This window comes from Alligator mississippiensis, chromosome 14, assembly GCF_030867095.1.
Source record: "Alligator mississippiensis isolate rAllMis1 chromosome 14, rAllMis1, whole genome shotgun sequence".
Classification (NCBI taxonomy): Eukaryota; Metazoa; Chordata; order Crocodylia; family Alligatoridae; genus Alligator; species Alligator mississippiensis.
In genome coordinates, this window is record NC_081837.1 from 44,086,934 (window position 1) to 44,104,852 (window position 17,919).

At 45.6% G+C, this 17,919-nt stretch overlaps 1 protein-coding gene across 1 annotated transcript in view; it reads right to left on the minus strand.

Moving 5' to 3' along the window:
- The window catches only part of KCND3 (potassium voltage-gated channel subfamily D member 3), a 195,759-nt gene that overhangs the window by 27,800 nt on the left and 150,040 nt on the right, over positions 1–17,919 (minus strand). The window contains exon 2 of the mRNA XM_006268071.3: positions 15,771–15,933. Within this exon, the coding sequence (XP_006268133.1) occupies positions 15,771–15,933 (163 nt within the window). The remainder of the gene's footprint in view (positions 1–15,770; positions 15,934–17,919) is intronic.

The window sequence follows — 17,919 nt, forward strand, 5'->3', positions numbered from 1 at the left end:
TGCACTGTTTAAATCCCTTCTCTGTCCTACATGCCTTAGGCTTGAGCAAGATGTGGTGGTTTGAGATAACCGAGAGTGACCGCTGTGCAGTTGTGTGGAAACAGGCAAAACGGGGCCATTTCATTTGATCTCTTGAGCCCAGTCAACCCTGAAGCTCCAAGCAGAGCCCAGAGGGTGAAGAAATCGCGTGGCCAGCCTCTCACCCCCCCACAAGACCCACGTGAGCCAGGGCTAATCATTGCACCTATCTGGGCAGCACTAGTCTCTGCCCCTGGGACACTTCCAGATTGCTCCTCACTGTCCCAAATTCATATAAAAAACCCCAAAACCCAACTTTGAGCCTTTGAGTGTCTTGATGGACCCACAGGCAGTCAGGAAAAGCAAAGGCCCTGTCTTAGGGGCCTGCGCAAGACCCAAGCGGGGTGGACGCACGCCCAAGTAGCCTCTAATGCAGACAAGGAGCCTTTCTAGCAGCTGCAAGAGGGTCACTGGAAGGCAAAGGGTTCAAGGCAGGCCTCTTGGCAGGCTCATGGCCTCGTTATGCTGGTGCAGCATTAGACCCTTATCTAAACTCATGCTCTGTCGACTCCCTCCATGCTTACTGACCTCCCCAAGCCAGCGACACCCCCTCCGTTCTGCCCATCCTGTGGGTCACCCTGACGAGATGGCAGAGCCTCACGCAGCAGACTTGGCCCCTTCTAGACCAACTGGGTCATTGGCACCATGCACCGGTTTTTGGACGTGTGCATGCAAGGCCCTTCTGCCTCATAGGACCGCACTGCCTTTGGGATCAGAGTCCTAGCACTTCAAGCACTTTCTTTCTCAAGGGCAGGTTTCCTCAGTCTCATTTTAACGCTAGCAGGGTCCTCTGTGTCATCTCAGACCCACGCATACAGCCTGTCCTCCGGTGAGCTGTCTGGTAGGCACAGAGACAGGGAGGAACATACTTTGGTTCATCTGCCACGAAAGCCCTCTGGGCCTTAACCCACAAATGTGACTCACAAGGGCCAGCGAGGCAAGGCCCAAGACCATTATTTTTGGATCTGATCTTTGCAGAAAGAGTCCGAAATAAGAAAAGAAATGCATGGCCCCCAGCGTGTGTGAGAGCGTGGAGGTGGTAGGGAGGGTTGCTAAGAAACCGCAGGATCTCACCATGCGCAGCGCCAAATCTGGAAGATAATTCATACAAAATAATAATAATGCTAGTGTGACAGCAACCTGCATGGGAGGAGGTTTAGTTTGCTTAACTTAGCCCCCACCTCTCTCAAGGATCAGGTCTCCTCGCACTAAGCATCCACAGCATCCAGGTGAATGGGGCACAGTCAGAAACACAGCCCGAGCAGGGGGATGCTGAGGCGATACCTGCACCCATCAAAGTCTTGGGAACCCCTCTCTACATTTTCCATTGGGATCATTAATGGGTTCTCCAGGGGTGCTGGGCGGTAGCCCAGTCTTCCCTGAAGGACGGACAGGTATCTGGTCTTCTGTCTTCCCGTGTCATCTCTGCTCGAGCGTTACAGGCCACGGGTTGCTCCCACCGGACAGTAGGTCTAGGAAATGCCCAATTGCTGTTATTGCCGATGACTAGCATTTCGTGCTAATGGAGACTGCTTGTTTTAATTGGCGAATGATCTGGATCAGGAAACTGTTTATATTTGGTCACTGTTTAGGACTAAATAAAATCGGCAAATATTGTTCACCGAATACCTGAGCTTTCCAGGTTTTCTGCATATCTCACTAAGAAAACATGCTCTTTTTTGAGCAGGGCTGTGAATCCCCCAAGGCCTCAAAGAGACCTCAGTACAGCACGGGCAAAATCAGCGGTGGTTTTGGAACTATTCCAAGCCGAGGTGTTGTGAACCAGGGTCCCGTGTCCGTGCTTTGCCCCCTCGCTGGTCTGGGAGCTGGTATGAGCATTATCCATTCTATCTAATTTTATCTACTAAAAAAACACACTAAGAGTGTTCTTGGCAGAAAATACAAATATGCTGGATAATTAACAGCTGCTTCAGTTATTTTTCTCTCTCTAAATAATTAATGGTTTGATATCTGTAGCACTCTCAGGGCCTGCTCTAGTGAGCACTGGGTTGCACTCCTTGCACATCAATAGTCCTTTAACATTTTTGGGTCTGAGACAAACCCTTCAAAAAAAAAAAATCAGTTGATGGCTTTTATGATTTGGGATTCTTGTTCCAAAAGAAAGTTCATCAAAGCTGTTCAATAAGGGCAAGGTGCTTTTCTCTGATATACAGTGAGCATCTTCAGGTCTCTGCAGGTCCCTCTGGTTTAAGTTTGCATCTGCATTTTGGAAGGCAACCCCGTGTTTAGACTTTGCATACAGAGAATTTAACAAGAGAGATTAGGGATTTAGAAAGGGACCTTAACCAGTCAGGTCAGAGCATGCATGAGAGAGAGAGCACTTTTGTGTACTCCTTTTTGTTATCTTTAGTAGTTTTTAGACTACCTCAGTACACAGCAACATCCAGCTCCCTTTAACACTTAGTGGGGAAAAGAATTTGTCAGATGCTTTGCTGCTTTCTTAGCTGAAACACACAGCACACACAATGCTGGAAAGATAATGGGACCTGTCATCCACTGGTGTAACTCTGCGACCTCAGCAGAGCTGTGCTCATTTCTGCCATCCAAAGAGCTGGCCTACTGTGGTCCCTTTAGCTGAAAAGCAGAAGGTTTTATTTTAAAAGAAAATAATTTGCAATGATAATAATGAAAGCAGCAAGGAATGAAAAGAGTCTTCTGCCTGTGCAATGGTTCCCGAGTGTGAGGGCACAACGTTGATTATCTATTCCACTTCTGACGCTGAGAAGCTGACATGGCACCTTTAACGAAGCTTAGAAGCAAACTGGATTGCAAAATTATGAACGGGCATTTGTACATGCACTTGAACACTGAGAGCAATAATAACTGTTTAAAAAGCAAATGGCCCATCTAATAACACCCGGTTACTCTCATACCAGTCTTGGATACTTCTTGATGTTATTACAGACAGGCAGTGGCGTTACAATAGGGAGGTCAAGATGAGAGGTATTTTCTTTGAATCGTATTTTGCTTATTCTAACTCTTTTTTTTTTTTTAGAAACAAAGAAAAGAGTTTTCCCTCTGAAACGTTTCAGATCCATACATTAAAACAGCTTCTGAGATGATATTAAATATTCAGCCGTTTTTGCTTTGGGAGAGCTGCGTATGGAAATGAGATTGTGTAGAACTCATTATATTCCTATATAATTTGATAGAGCCACTTATAGTCAGACCTTTCTCTTATTTAGGGTCCCCTTCATTACTTCCCAGAGATGAAAGATTCCCCTTCGCTCCTTCGTGGCTCTCCTTTTAATCTCACCTTACCCTGGGCTCCATTAAAGCAACAGATCATCATTTCAAATATAGGATATCATTTAATCTTTTCCAACACAGAAGAACACGATGTGCAATCTATTTATAGAACAATACACAGAATAAGGAATTTAATAGGCCTCAGCTTCTCCACCAGGCAGAGAGACTGATTAGCTAGAAGGACAAATTTGATTGTTTCTCCTAATGCGCGGAACCTGAACACAGGGATGTAGGCACTTAGACGTCGAAGGGGCCTCCTGGATCATCAAGTCTAGTCCCTGGCTAGCAGAGGCAATCTCATTATATTGTTGTTTTCATAAATTGATTGATCTTTATCTTAAAAGCACTTAAGTAATCCCCCCTCCACTTCACAACCTGATTGTTCTGCTGTTTAGGAACCTTCTTCTGGTCCCCTGCCTAAACCTATTTAGGGCCAGTTTTCTCCCACGTGTTCTCGTGCCCAGCCTTGCTCTTCTCTCTCCCTCTCATAGAAGAGATGCGGTATGTCTTCTTGGCCTTCCTTTTGCTTAGCTAAGCCAGCCAAGATCTCCTGGTCTCCTCGCTCCTGGTCCTGTGGCTCTTACAGAGTTCTGGGATGCCTGGTCTCTGCAAGCTTTGCTGCCTTCTTGGAAGTGGTGGTTTCCATTTCCAAACTCTCATTCCTATTAGCCATCTTGCCTTTACCCCCATGTTCCACGTTGTTATCCCGAGTGAAAACTGAGGCAAAATATGCCTTTAGATTTGGGACCATACCTAGATGATCTTTAATCTGTAGCTCATCCTCTCTCCGTAGTGGTCCTACTCCTTCTTTCCTTGTTCTCTCTTCGTTTATATGGCTGAGGAACCTTTTTTTTTTACTCTTTTTGCGAGGTCTAACTCAGCTTGACTTCTGCCCACCTTCACCGTGTCTGTATGCTTGCTGACCTCAGATACACATCTGTCTTTGGGGAGCAGTCCCTTTTCACTATTCCCTATAGGCCTTCTGCTTACTCCACCTGTCCTTCTTGAGGCTATCGTGTACGCTACTAAGAAATGCGTCATGGAAGGAGACAACTTTGCACATCTAACAGTTGCATTGAAGAACAGTAAGGCATAGATATTTCTGGGTGCGACAGCCAAGAAAAAACTTCAGCAGTCATTGACACAATAAGGCGATGCTATTTTACGATTGGTTTAGTGAATATTAAGGCATTTATAGAAACATTGGTCAAATGAGAGAAAACATCCTGGGTTGAGTAATCATGAGCTGACTCAGTCTAAATATTCTTCTGCAAGTAGAAGGTAATATTTCTTGTTTCCCCCTTGTATGGGAGTGTAATGTTTTTATCCAGAGTGGATACCAAGAAGAGAGAGGCCCTATGACCTGGATCCTTTGCAAGGGGGAGCGGGCACCTTGTACAGAAGCGTGCACTGCCATCCTCCCAGGAGCAGCCTGTCTCGTGCTCGGTACCCGGATCTCTCAAAGCTCCCCCTAATTTGTCAGAAGAAAGCTTCAGGGTTGCCATGGTGACTCGTGTCTCTGGCCCTTGTTTTTGCATTCCAGCATTGTTGTACGTTCTTACCAGAACGGCTTCTAATGGTCCAGGCTCAATAGCTAACGAAGCTCATGCTTTTGATGTGGACTAAAACGAACTGGCTGCTGGATGGGCGAGCGCACAGACAATGTACGCAATTGCTTCTTTTCATTATATTTGCTTGGAATTAATGCTGAGTTAGGTCTAAGCAGCTACACTTACATGAGGAACAGGTGGCTTGAATTACCATCATGCAATGATCTGCATAGTAAACAGATGAGATCTGCTTTACCTCCATGAAGAGCAAAGCAGGGCAAATGTGTCCTATGGAGCAATTCGTACAGTGACTTTAGTTTGTGGACTATTCACAAGCAGATGGCAGTTTCCCCCAGTGAAAGGGGCTTGTTTTTTTATGAGCATATTTTTAGATTGTATGCTCAGGTCTGAAGAGAGGTCTGCCAGCATTTACTGGTACAAGCTCTGCTGCTTAGTGGTGATTTTTTTTAGTAAAATCATGTGATTTTGCTCCTATGTTCTGACTGGGGTCACGTGTTGGGAACCTCTGTTGCAAATACAGTCACGTATGTGAATCTGAACTTCAGATTATGAATGCTGTCAATAATTATATGAATTGGGCATCATTAGCACTTTATGCTTACAGGCATTACAGTCATTCTCACAATACCCTTTTGAGGTTGAAAAGTCAGTGGGATTTTCTCAATTTAGTAACTGAGGGGTGATGAAGGGAGACAGATTCATAGATGTTAGGGTCGGAAGGGACCTCAATAGATCATCGAGTCCGACCCCCTGCACAGGCAGGAAAGAGTGCTGGGTCTAGATGACCCCAGCTAGATACTCATCTAACCTCCTCTTGAAGACCCCCAGGGTAGGGGAGAGCACCACCTCCCTCGGGAGCCCGTTCCAGACCTTGGCCACTCGAACTGTGAAGAAGTTCTTCCTAATGTCCAGTCTAAATCTGCTCTCTGCTAGCTTGTGGCCATTGTTTCTTGTAACCCCCGGGGGCGCCCTGGTGAATAAATACTCACCAATTCCCTTCTGTGTCCCTGTGATGAACTTAAAGGCAGCCACAAGGTCGCCTCTCAACCTTCTCTTGCGGAGGCTGAAAAGGTCCAGTTTCTCTAGTCTCTCCTCGTAGGGCTTGGCCTGCAATCCCTTGACCATACGAGTTGCCCTTCTCTGGACCCTCTCCAGGTTATCCGCGTCCTTCTTGAAGTGTGGCGCCCAGAATTGCACGCAGTACTCCAGCTGCGGTCTGACCAGCGCCCGATAGAGGGGAAGTATCACCTCCTTGGACCTATTCGTCATGCATCTGCTGATGCACGATAAAGTGCCATTGGCTTTTCTGAGGGCTTCGTCACACTGCCGGCTCATGTTCATCTTGGAGTCCACTAGTACTCCGAGATCCCTTTCCACCTCCGTGCCACCCAGCAGGTCATTCCCTAGGCTGTAGGTGTGCTGGACATTTTTCCTCCCTAGGTGCAGCACAACATGGGTTGAGGAATCCATGCTTGGGCTTCAGAAAGGTCAGGGCAGTTTTACACCAGAGAGCCCAGTGAAGTAGGAGCATGTCTGTTCAAGTCAGAAGAAGCATGAGATGCACAGCTTGGACTTAGTCCCCCACTCTCTCTAGGGCACTGGATCTCAGCCACCAAAAGCAGGACTGGTTTGCTTTGCCCCAAGGTGTGTGGTGGAGTTGGGAAGCAATGGACCGTGATTGGGAAAGGGCTCAGTGCTCAACTGCGTGCCCTGGGGTTGGAGACTGAGCCTTTCGGCTCCAGGTCAGGAGCTTCATCTCGCCCGCAGAGGGCTGTCCAGCTGTCTGAAGCAGTCTGGGGTGCAGAGAGCAGGGGTCTGGATGGGAGCTGGTGGGAAACGTTACTGGATGTACTTTCCCTAATGAGGACAAACAAAAGGAGGTATTCATATCGATATATAAAATGCAAACTAAACCAGCAGTTTCTCCTCCCTTTCTCCTATTCCCACAGGAGAAGATGAGAAGCCAATAAGAGGCAAAAAAAAAAAGAGATTTCCCCCATGAAAATCCACGCTGATTTTTGTCTCCCCCAAACAGAAAGCTGAATGTATTTGGGGGTTTTTTTCACTGCAGCTGAAAGCCTCTGCTTAGGCAGCTCACGTGCCTTCTCGAGGAGGCCCTGCCGGCCGCCCCTCTTCCTCTGTCCGGAGGAGGGACACCAGGAGAGTGTGCCCAGCCCTCGTCGGCCGAAGGAATTGAACAGCCGTGCTCCCCCACCTGGCAGCAAATCAATTATGATAACGGCCTTGCTATTGACAGATGTGTAGGACATCTTTCTCAGGGATAAGATGATGCCATAAATCTAGTGTTAAGCGTTCTCTTCATCATCATCACTCTTCATCTTCTCTTCTGTCTGCCATCCCATTTTCTGTGCCTCTGGGGACAAGGGCTCTAACGCTGGGAACAAGCTGTTTTTAACGTGTCTCTCATAAAACAATTGGAAGGACATTTTCATTTTGGCTGTTCCTTGTGTAGGCTTCAGCCCCTTTAAAAACATTGTCATAGTTACCTCTTCATCCCTCTCCGCAGGCTCATGGCTGCCAGCGTGAAAGCTTTTTCACGTGGAGCTCGCTGCCAGGAATAACCTTCCTGTATCTCTTTCCACCTCATCGACTCTCATCTGAAAAGATATTGTTTCTCCCTTGCCCCTTAATTCTTCTCTCCCTCTGTTATTGGTCCTATGATTGAATGCTTTAATTCATCTGCCAGACAATGTGTCCACTCCGCTGCTTCCCCTAATTTATACCATATACTCTTTGATAGCCTGTAATTTTCACTCCTGTAAAGCATCTTGTGATATTGTTTTATGTGAGAGCTGCTCTGGGAAATGAATTTCCCCTGCATCGTACTTTCCTTATCTGCACGGGGGGGCTTTGGTCCTTTGCTGAATGCTTGCCACGTGCAGGACGAAAAAGGGTTTTCGAACGCATTTCCTGGCTCAAAAAGTTGTAAGCAAAGGCTAATTGCTCCTACATGAAACGTATTGGGCAGACTAAGCAGCTAGAGGCTTCGAAAGCATGCTGACCTCAGGCCTGGTATTAGCAGTGGAAGCCCTGTTATTGCTGAAGTTTTATGCCCGTGAGAGCGGACAATTTGTGTAAGACATTGCCAAAGCCATGCTAATCTGCCTCGGACATGAGGCTTTGTTGTACCTTCGCTGACCTGGCAAATCTTACCAGTAAATCACAGGCTTGCTGTAGCGGGACTGCTTACAGCATCCTTCGGCATCTGCCTGTTTACATTTCTCCCCCATCGTGTAAAGGGCAAAGTGATGTCTTCCTTTGGGTAAGAAGCTGATGCCATTGATGACCTCTTCTTCCTGCAAGGTGGGAAGATCCCCCGTATTTTCCCCAAGAGCCTTCCTGGGTTGCACACAGTAGTTTCAAACAAATTGTTTGGAGGATCTCGGCATGAAAGAGCTCATGTGGCCAAATGTTGAGACCCGAGAACAGCTCTAGAGGTCAGATTGCTTTAGATGAGCAAGCGGGTGCCTGTTTCCGGCAGCGTCATTCACGCCCGCCCGCCCGCCCACCAAAGGTATTATTGGGAGCTGCACTTCTAAAATGATCTCCTGGCCTCTGGGTAGCTGCATCAGTGCTTTCCAAAACGCGTGCTACTCTAGCATCAAGGGGTGCCTGTACACACCATGGGGTTTAATCCTCATTAAATTAAATAGATTTATAAAATTGAAATGTTTATTTTGGAGCGTTGCATCAGTGTTTACTCACACTAGGCTTTTGAAGGAATTAAGAACGATCTCCAGCTAGCACTGCAGGGGAGCAGGATGGTCCAGTGCTGCCAGCCCCCCCAACAGCCTGGGGCCCCTGGGACATATGGAAATGAGAAGAAATGGCCTCAGATCTGCGCATGAAGGCTCCAGTCCAGTCTTAGAGGTTGTTCTGTTGTGAGTCCATGGTTTGTCCCTGACACATCACAGCCTGTAGCTGCCAAGCTGGATCGGTGCCGTCTGCACTAAGAGCTGCCTCCAGGCTCCAAGTTCGTGCCCAGATAACCCCAGCGTTTAAAGTTCTTGCTGTAGCTTATTGCCAAGGCCTAAGTCTTTTTGGGGGATGACCTTTGAGCCAACAGGGTGGGCATTGCCATAATTAGTCAGACTGTAATTGCAGCTGCTCAGGGAGATCTCTGCCCACAGAAGGGAGGAAAGGACTATGAAGGAAAGAATCAACCCCTTTCAAAACTTTCAGGCATAAAACCCTGGCATGACACCCACCAGTGCCATTACCTGGCAGTGATTGGGAGCTCCTGTATGTACTCGGCACAGCACCCATCCATCTAATGCACACTGAACTTGTGCTTGCTTGGTGAACAGGCAGCCTGTCTCAGTCCTGGTTTGGCCAGCCCTCTGCATCAGCATGGCGGTTGTAGAGAGGACCTTTAGTTGTGTTTTCAGAAGCCTGGTTTCAGTATTTAAAAAGACCAATAGAGCACGCTCGCTTTGTTTGCAACACTTAATCCAGCTCGGCGAGGCACTTCAGCTGGTTATTTTTAAAGTAGGGCAATTTAAGTGGTACCAAAGATACATCAGCATCCCTGAAGATTGGGGGGAAAGAGGTCGCCCACTGGACATTCAGCAGATCCAGTCTTTTCTGTGAGCTTTCCCCCGCTTTCCTTGTGTTGCTGTTGCTGGCAGAGTTTGTGCAAAGACAAGGACGTCGTTAATGACTCGTCTCCACCGTTTCTCCACTCGAGCCACAGGAATAGATGCTCGGGGATTGCCAGAAATCTCTCAAAGCAAACTACTGTCACAAGGTTCCCAAGTAGTCTTACAGGGCTGAGAGGTGTGAGTCATTCAAGTAGGCACTGGAAGGGCATCCAGACTTTTGGAAGCTTTAAAGGAATTTATACCCACTCGAAAAAACCTCCTCCGTTCTCTTCAGGTGCCTAGGTATTCCTCACCACCGCGTTACTTGAGAGCCCTCGAGTAGTGCATGATTAGCAACAAGTCTAGCACCTGACACCTTTCTCTCCCCGGAGGGAAGCCACGTTGAGTCTGGGAGTTATATGTAGGGTACCTAGCTGCTGGAGTACGTATTGTATCGTTCTCCTTCTTACAACCGCGACTGTTAGAGGAGTTATTTCTGATTTGCCTGGGTATAAAAGGGGCTGCATGTTCCCTGCCTGTGACCGACTGCTTCATCTCCGGGCTTACAAAGCAGAAGGCCATCCTTATTTTTGGAGGGTGCTTCCGAACATTTGCAATCCTCCTTCCTGCTGACCCAGAGAGACCACATCTGATACTAGTCTCCTGGTGCTTCACACCGAGCCTCTGCAGAGTGGAAAGTGAACAACTCCTTATTACCGAGGGAGAGATTCCAACTTAGATAGGAGGTGAACAGCCACTCTGTCGCCGAGCCTTTTAAGTTCAAATCCACAGACTCCAAAGCTGTGACATTCACTCAAGAACAGCCTCCTATCAATGTCAGGAAGGTCTATTTATAGAACATTACTCAAAAACCCCAAACAAGGCGGGGGGGAAATCCAACTTTACCTAAATGAACTATGTCATAAAAGATCCATTCATCTTCTGCTCTGGCTGACCTGGGTTTTGCTGCTGGAGGACAAATTTTGATGATGTGGCACCATGTATTAAGATTGCCAGACTTCACTGTAATTAATTCTTTTACAATACAGGTTGGCGAAGAGTAATTTATCTTCTGGGTGTTTAATCCACTGGTGGTTTTTATTCCTTTAAGGCAAATTTTGTCTCCATTTATTTTTGAAGGATGTGAGAGTTGATCTGGTAATAAACACCTGCAAATATTTGCTCAAGCCATTTGAACTCTTTCACCGCTAAGGCTGGGGTAAGAAAAAGCTGGGCCTTAACTAATAGAGCAAGAAAGCAGCAAGTGTTGTTGAATATTTTCCAACTTTTCAACCCCTTGAAAAAAGGCAAGCACTCCCAAAGCTTAAGTCAATCTGGAGAATTTGGGTTTAATGTTGCTCTCCTCCTGTCGACATGTCTCTGTGAATGGCACGTGCAGCCATATACGGCACGCTTGCCATTACCCCTTCTCATCAGAGTACTCAAGTCAACATCCATCCAGGAAGAGCACACACCAACTGCTGAAACCTCCTTAGCCTGACGAAGGGTTTTTGAACCTGAAAGCTTGCTTAATAACTATTCTCCAACTATCTGGGTTGGTCTAATAAAAGATATCAAATTCACCCAAGGAACCTTGTCTGCCTCAAGTCAACTTCCTAAATTCAGTGGCATTTATCTCTAGATTTAAGAGCCTTCATCTTTTTAAATTATTTTGAGCAAAAATGGGGGACTCTGGAAAAGAAGGTAGATACCATTTATAACAGCTTGGGGGCTGCCCTAAAGTGTTGGCTGGAAGATACCAGGCAGCAGAGGACAAGAAGAGTTGCGTGGTGCTCTAAGCTTGCCCATCCTCTTTCAATGTGGCCATTAAATCAAGAAGAAGCCATATAAGTGTAAAGAGCGTTATCCTACCCTCCTTGCAGGGCCCACACAGATACCTTCATTGGCTGGGCCACAGATTTGACCATTATGCAGACTTATCCGGCCTCAGAATATGGAGCTCAGGACACGGGAGGGGAGGTGCTGGCACCAACATGAGGTTTAAGGTTGCTTCTAACATACTATAGTAGATCATCCCTGAGAGTCCTTCTCTCTCTTTCCCTTTCTGTTGTTTTCATACAGTGATGGGCATGTGAGAATTGCTCATGCTTCTGACTTGAGAAAACTTGACTAATTCAGAAATGTATCCAGCACAAGGAGAATTAGAAATTCAAATCCAGGGGAAAAAAAAATATATCGCGTGTGTCTATACAGCAGCCCTGATAAGAGCTGCAATCAATCATAGAAGCATCAAGGTTAGCGGCATATTTCATCTTCACAGAATGGATCGACAGCCGGGAGAAAAAGAGGGGGACTCAGTGCAGAAACCTTCAGGGTCACAGCTGGCGGGCTGGGAAGGAGGCTTAGTGGAAGGACAGGTTTGTGGCGAAGGTGCTAGAATGGGATTCAGGACATGGCGGGCAGCACATCTTGTCTCTTGAGATGATGAGGACATGAAGGCGGGCGCTGTCTCATGGTGTGCATACATTTATAGCACCAGCATCTTGCAGCATTGGGCGTCATTAGGGAGTGTTGTTTCAATTCCAGTAGAACAAAATAGCCAATAATGCAGATGATAACAATAATGCTTTTGCTTATTTGGCCCACCTCCCAGCTGCAAGCACGTATTGCTCTTTAAAAATGTTTTGCTTTTAGTTAATACTTGATCACAAATGATTTCTTAAATGAAGGCAATTGGATAATTTTTTTTTAAATTAGAGTTTTGAAGATGCAGTAGATGCTCCTGATTAGCAATGAATGGATTGTGTTTATGGCTGCTTAAAAGGTATTTGAGTGACCTGTAAGATCACAGTGCTGGGAAATTAATTGTTAATTGGATACGGTTTTGTTGCTCTTTATGTTGTGATTCCAAGGTTTGAAATTGAAGTCTCCAAGTGCAGAGAGGATGGAAAGTGGATCTATCTGTCCTCCAGTGAACCAAAGTTAAATTTTCCATTAACACATAACATCAGAGCTGCATGATATTCAATTATAATGCTTGTAATATGGTCCTGTTCATTACCCGTTCATTGCTTTTTCCCACTAAGATTCTGATGAAGAGTGGTGTTTGGGATTGAATTGGTCATTAGAGGACATTTTATGTTTAATTTTAAAGGTAGATTGTAGTACTGGTGAAAGGTAGAGGGTTGGCACTGCTGGAGACTGGAATCCCATCAGCACTAAACAGACACAACACGGGGAGGAGGCAGCTTTGGAAGCTGGAGATGCACAGCTCTTTGCATGCATGGGTCATGTCAAATCAAGGTACTTTGGGCAGACGTGATGTCCTGTATTAGACCAACTTCAATAGTTGGACAAATAGTTCTTTGCAAGCTTTTGGGCACAAACACCCTTCTTCAGGCGTATGGGTCGTGCCAAGGAGTCCTGGATGACATCCAGGCAGCTGAAACCTTGCGAGAGCTTTAGGAAGGGACCTTCCTAACCAGGACCTAGCAAGGCCCTCATCTTGAATGTAGGGTAAGAATTCAGCCTCAGATTTTAAATACATTGACAGGATTTTGACACCCAAATCCACTGAATTTCTTCATAGCCTCAGTCAAGTCCCTTAGGTGCCTTTTAAAATCTCAGTCTTATATTCCTTTCTTACCAGTGCCACTTGCTTTGGTATTCCATGTATATTCTCTTCTGAAATCGTGTATGGTGGTAAGTTAGATGCTGGAGTACGTGCATGCTTTATTTATTTCTCCTACAGCTCACTCCAGATTGTATTTATTTCCCTGGGTTGTTTTCTTTATGCATTTAGAAACCTTGTGTTTAATAGCATATTTCTCTTTGGTTTTTATTGCGGGAGAAATCCAGCTCATTACAGCTGCTGTTGCAATGGCTGTCACTTGGACAGCTCAACAGACACGTTAATGTTTATTCGCTTTGTTCCCGTCTCTTCTGCAAAAGACAAGGAGGTGCCTAGGTGCCATCGTAGCTAATTAGAAGACAGTCAGTTACCGAGTATTTGTCTCTAGAGGATAAAAGTACCAGTCACAGTCCTATCACCTGGCTTTGATTCATTGATTTTATTCTATTGTATTTTATTTTCAGATTTATAGATGAGACCCTTGGTCAACATTCACTCAGCTACAAGGTTCAACTGGACTTTTGCAGTGTCACTTTTCCAGTGAATCAATGCATAGATGTTTCTTTGGTTACAGTCTCCTTAAACTACATGGCTTCATTCATCCCCTGTTCTCTTCCTAGTATAATCAGGGACCCTGTGAAGACTGTTGTACAGCACCTTCAATGGCAGCATTTGACACTCACTCTGCACAAGGGTGGTGCTCAACTGGGAATTAGCGGAGAGGCACTGGGAGAGGCCAGGTCTTACTCTGCTCATGTACACTAGTTTCATGCTAACATTACTGTTTTGATTTCAGTAGAGACTCATGATTTATACTGGTGTGAGCAAGTGGGGAGCCTCACTTAGATGGGATCTGTGCACCAAAGAGTTGATATCCTCTACCCTAGAGATTTTTTCCACCACGCTGGAGTGCATGTACCAGTGGGACGGATGCTACTGCCCTGCTATCCCCTACACTGGGTTTCTTCCTCAGCTGCTCCTTAGATGCTTAGGTCTGAAGATGCAACCATTTGTTCCCTCCTATGTCACAGCCTCAAAGAAGCTTCAGCAGTGAGGCAGGACTTCATCCCCTTTCCTCTATTACTGCTTCAGCACCATGAAGCACAGCTGCATTCCCTCTGCTCATTGGGGAATTCTTGCACTTTCTTCCTCTGCGCTGCTCTGATGTGAAAACCATTCCATTCCTAACTATAAACTTGCATTGTGTGAACAAATAGACAGGTGTGTGTGTGAGTGTGAACGTTTCATACTTCCATTCGAAAGAATCCATATTATGTTTTACTCTATCCTATATAGACTTCTATATCTATATTGCTTTATGCACATTTAAAAAAAAAAAAAAAAGTCCTGTCAACTTTTTGTAAGGTTTAATACCCGCTGTCAAAACCAGCTTGAATCTAGAGGCAGTAGCCACAGCTCATTCACAGTAGAAACATCTTATTCATACATGGCAGCTGTCTACCTTTTGTTCTTCTGCAGGTCTAGATTGCCAACGCTCGTAGGCTGGCAGGTCCCCTCTTCACTTTCTGAGATGCAAGAGGGAGACAGCCTAGATGCCTGCCTGGGGTAGAAATAACACATCTTATGACTACAACTCTCCCTCGTGTCCCGTGGGCATTGGATACCTGGCAGACTGAGACAGCATCCAACAGAGGAAAAGGAATCTTAAATCTCTAGTAGCTATTAAAAAATACCTTGATTTTGCAATCCCATCTGTAGTATACATTGGCTGGCCTGAAATAAATATGCTGTGTTTTGGCACTGAATCTGTAGGTTTTTCTTGACTAGTTAAAACGGTCCAAATTTTCAAACATTCAATAAACCTCTAACTTTTTTAGGGGCTGTTGTGTGTATATATATATATATAGCCAGCACTTCTTTCTGTTTGGGATGCAGTAGCTGGTTGGTTTGTGCACTTTCTTTTTTAAAGGCCAGGATAAAATAAGAAAAGAAGCTAGAGAGATAAATAACTTCTGATAAAGAAAACAACATTAGGATTTACATTTTCTGCTATAGTGGAACCAGATTGATGTATAGCAAGGGCAAACAATGGAAACCCATTGTTCAGACAAGACTAGACAGCCTGTGTTGTAGGTAACCAGCTTGCATCTCTGTATGGATAACAGTTGTGAGGATTTGTTTGTGGGTCAATATACGTAGGCGTGCATGCATATGTTTGTGGGTAGATGTAGATAGATGGGTAGGATGGGTGCACACTGCCCTCTGCTTAGACAGACACAGGCTTAGACTTGACACTTGTGCATCCTGTCCCCATACTGATAAAGGCTGAGGCTTCCTCTTAGCTTATGTATGCAAGCTTTTGTGGAGAAGGGCCTCAATATGGTCCCTATTTTTCCATAATGCTCAGTGGCTAGGCTGTGACATAATGGCAACAGTTCAATTCCCAAGTGACCAGGGACCGACTACAATATTGTAGTGATCCTTGCCCTGATGGGGATAGGTAGATGGCCTAAAAGTTCAGTTCCATCCTTATTTATGCGTTGTTAACTCTTCCCTAAATGACACGGGCTGTCATGGTACTGAAAGGCTATGTTGGACCCGCATGGCTAGCGCTAGCGTCCTCATAAAGCAACGTCACCTGTAGGACTGCAGTCACAGTAACCCGTCAGTGCAAGGTGCCACGTGAACGAGACTTACCTTTTGTGCTCTTCGTTTGTCAGCTCTCTGATTCTGATGGTAAATTCGGCTGAAGTTGGAAACAATAACTGGAACCGGCAGAGCAATGACCAGCACCCCACTCAGCGAGCAAATGGAGCCAAAGATCTTCCCGGCAATGGTCTTGGGCACCATGTCACCATAACTGGAGGGGAACAAAGACAAAGAGGTCGCTCTTCTGGCCCAAGACACTGTGCAAATTCACTGAGCAAGCAGACAAAATGAGAGGCCGAACTGGAGAGCAATGGCTAAATGCTAATCTCCTCCACCCCATATTAGCCTCCCAGCTGCACGTGGCATTTTCCTGATGTTGTACAGGATTCCTGCCAAAAACTCAGACTAGCCTTTCACTTGGTACTCAATAATACACAGCCAGAATGCCTAAGTAGAGTTTTCAAAAGGGCTAGATCCCTTTAAGACCCAAACTAAAGTTTTTAGTTTGGCATTATGTCAAAGCATGACATGATATGATCTCATGCTTTGCAACCTTCCCAGCACACATGGCATTATGCTATCAACTACGTGGTGTGGATTTGTTATGCATGTTCACCCGGGATGCCACCAGCACAGAGGCAGGGTGTTCAACTGGGTGACCTGCAGTGAACTGCATTCTCCTTGCAGCACAGGACACCCGTTTTCTTTTCCCTTATTGCCTATTTTACACCTAAGTTGCACTGCTGATGTCAGTGGAGTCCCACGTGCAGGCGAGAAGGGAACGAGGCCCTTGCCTACAGCAGATGGCAGAAAAGCTGTGATTTAGAGCTCTGCTCAAAGACAGCTGGAACTGTGAGTTAGGCCTGCTTTGGGACTAACCTTTTGGGCTTGACTACACAGGGAAAGTAATGTTCCAGTGCAACAGCTAATCCACGCTAACTCCTTATGTGAACACACATTCCACATGAGATCTGGCAGTAGATTAAACCAAACCATGAAAAGGCTTTCTTCATAATGAACTAAAGTATCCACTTTACGTTTTCACTCCCTGTTGTCCTGTATGCACTTTGCAATATAGGCAGACTCTTACCAGTGGTTTTGTGTTCATTGTGGAATTCACCTGGGTTTACACAATTTGCTAAGCAGGGGGTCCAGCATCTAGCCAATTAGGATTGATCATTTAGTTTTATATATGTATAATTTTATCAGAAAATGCATTCATTCACACTTTGGGCTCACTGAGAGGTGTGAGCCCAACTGGAAAATGCACAGACAGACCTCTGCAAAGCCAAATGACCGAGTTCTGCGCAGCCCTCTTTTCATTAACAAGTGCATTTTGCATTTTGAATAATACCGCTAGAATCAGAGACAAAACAATCCCTTTCATTTTGATGCTGGTGGTAAATCATGTTGGTTTAGCTTCTTTAGATTCCACATGACAAAAATCACCACCGTGTAAAAGACTACTTTGCTCATATTTGTGCTTCTATTTTGCATATTGCTAACGCTGTCTGCAACTTTACCTAAACCGAATACTGTCAGCCTGTGGAGAAATCCTCAATGTTTTAGCTTATGGCAACTCAACAAAGCAATATCAGAAGTGTTGCTATTATTCCCTAATGGAGCATATAGTGCTGGAACTGCTCAGGGCTTAGACATGTGATTGAGTGGCCTGGCTCCCTGAATGCCGTATTATAGTAAAGGTAATTGGGACTCTGAATTCTGATTTACAGTTTGGCCTGACACAATCCCCATATTGCATCACAGATGATTGGACTTCTTAATTCTAACTGACTGCCCCATCACTCATGATTCCCCCATATCATAGAATAATTTATCAGGACTCTGAATTGTAATTGGGCACCAGCTGTTGGCTGTGTGAAAGCAACCCCCCTGTACTCGACAGATGCGGTAGTGACCTCGGCCAGGGGAAGTTTGTGTTCCCCTGCAGTTTGCCCTCTAGAAGTAATTTCCAGCCCCTGCTCTGCAAAAGGCTGTCAGGCAAGTAAAACTCGAGCGCGCACATCTGGAGAGTTTGACTGATCAGAAGATACAGCAGATCCTGTCATTCTCATGGCCGTTAGCCCTCTTTTTCATAGGCATGTGATTAAGACAGTTACTGATGGGGTTTATTGGCATTTCTGAACAGATTTACTAAGGCATTTGTCACTTTCTGCAAATGTACATTATCCAGAGA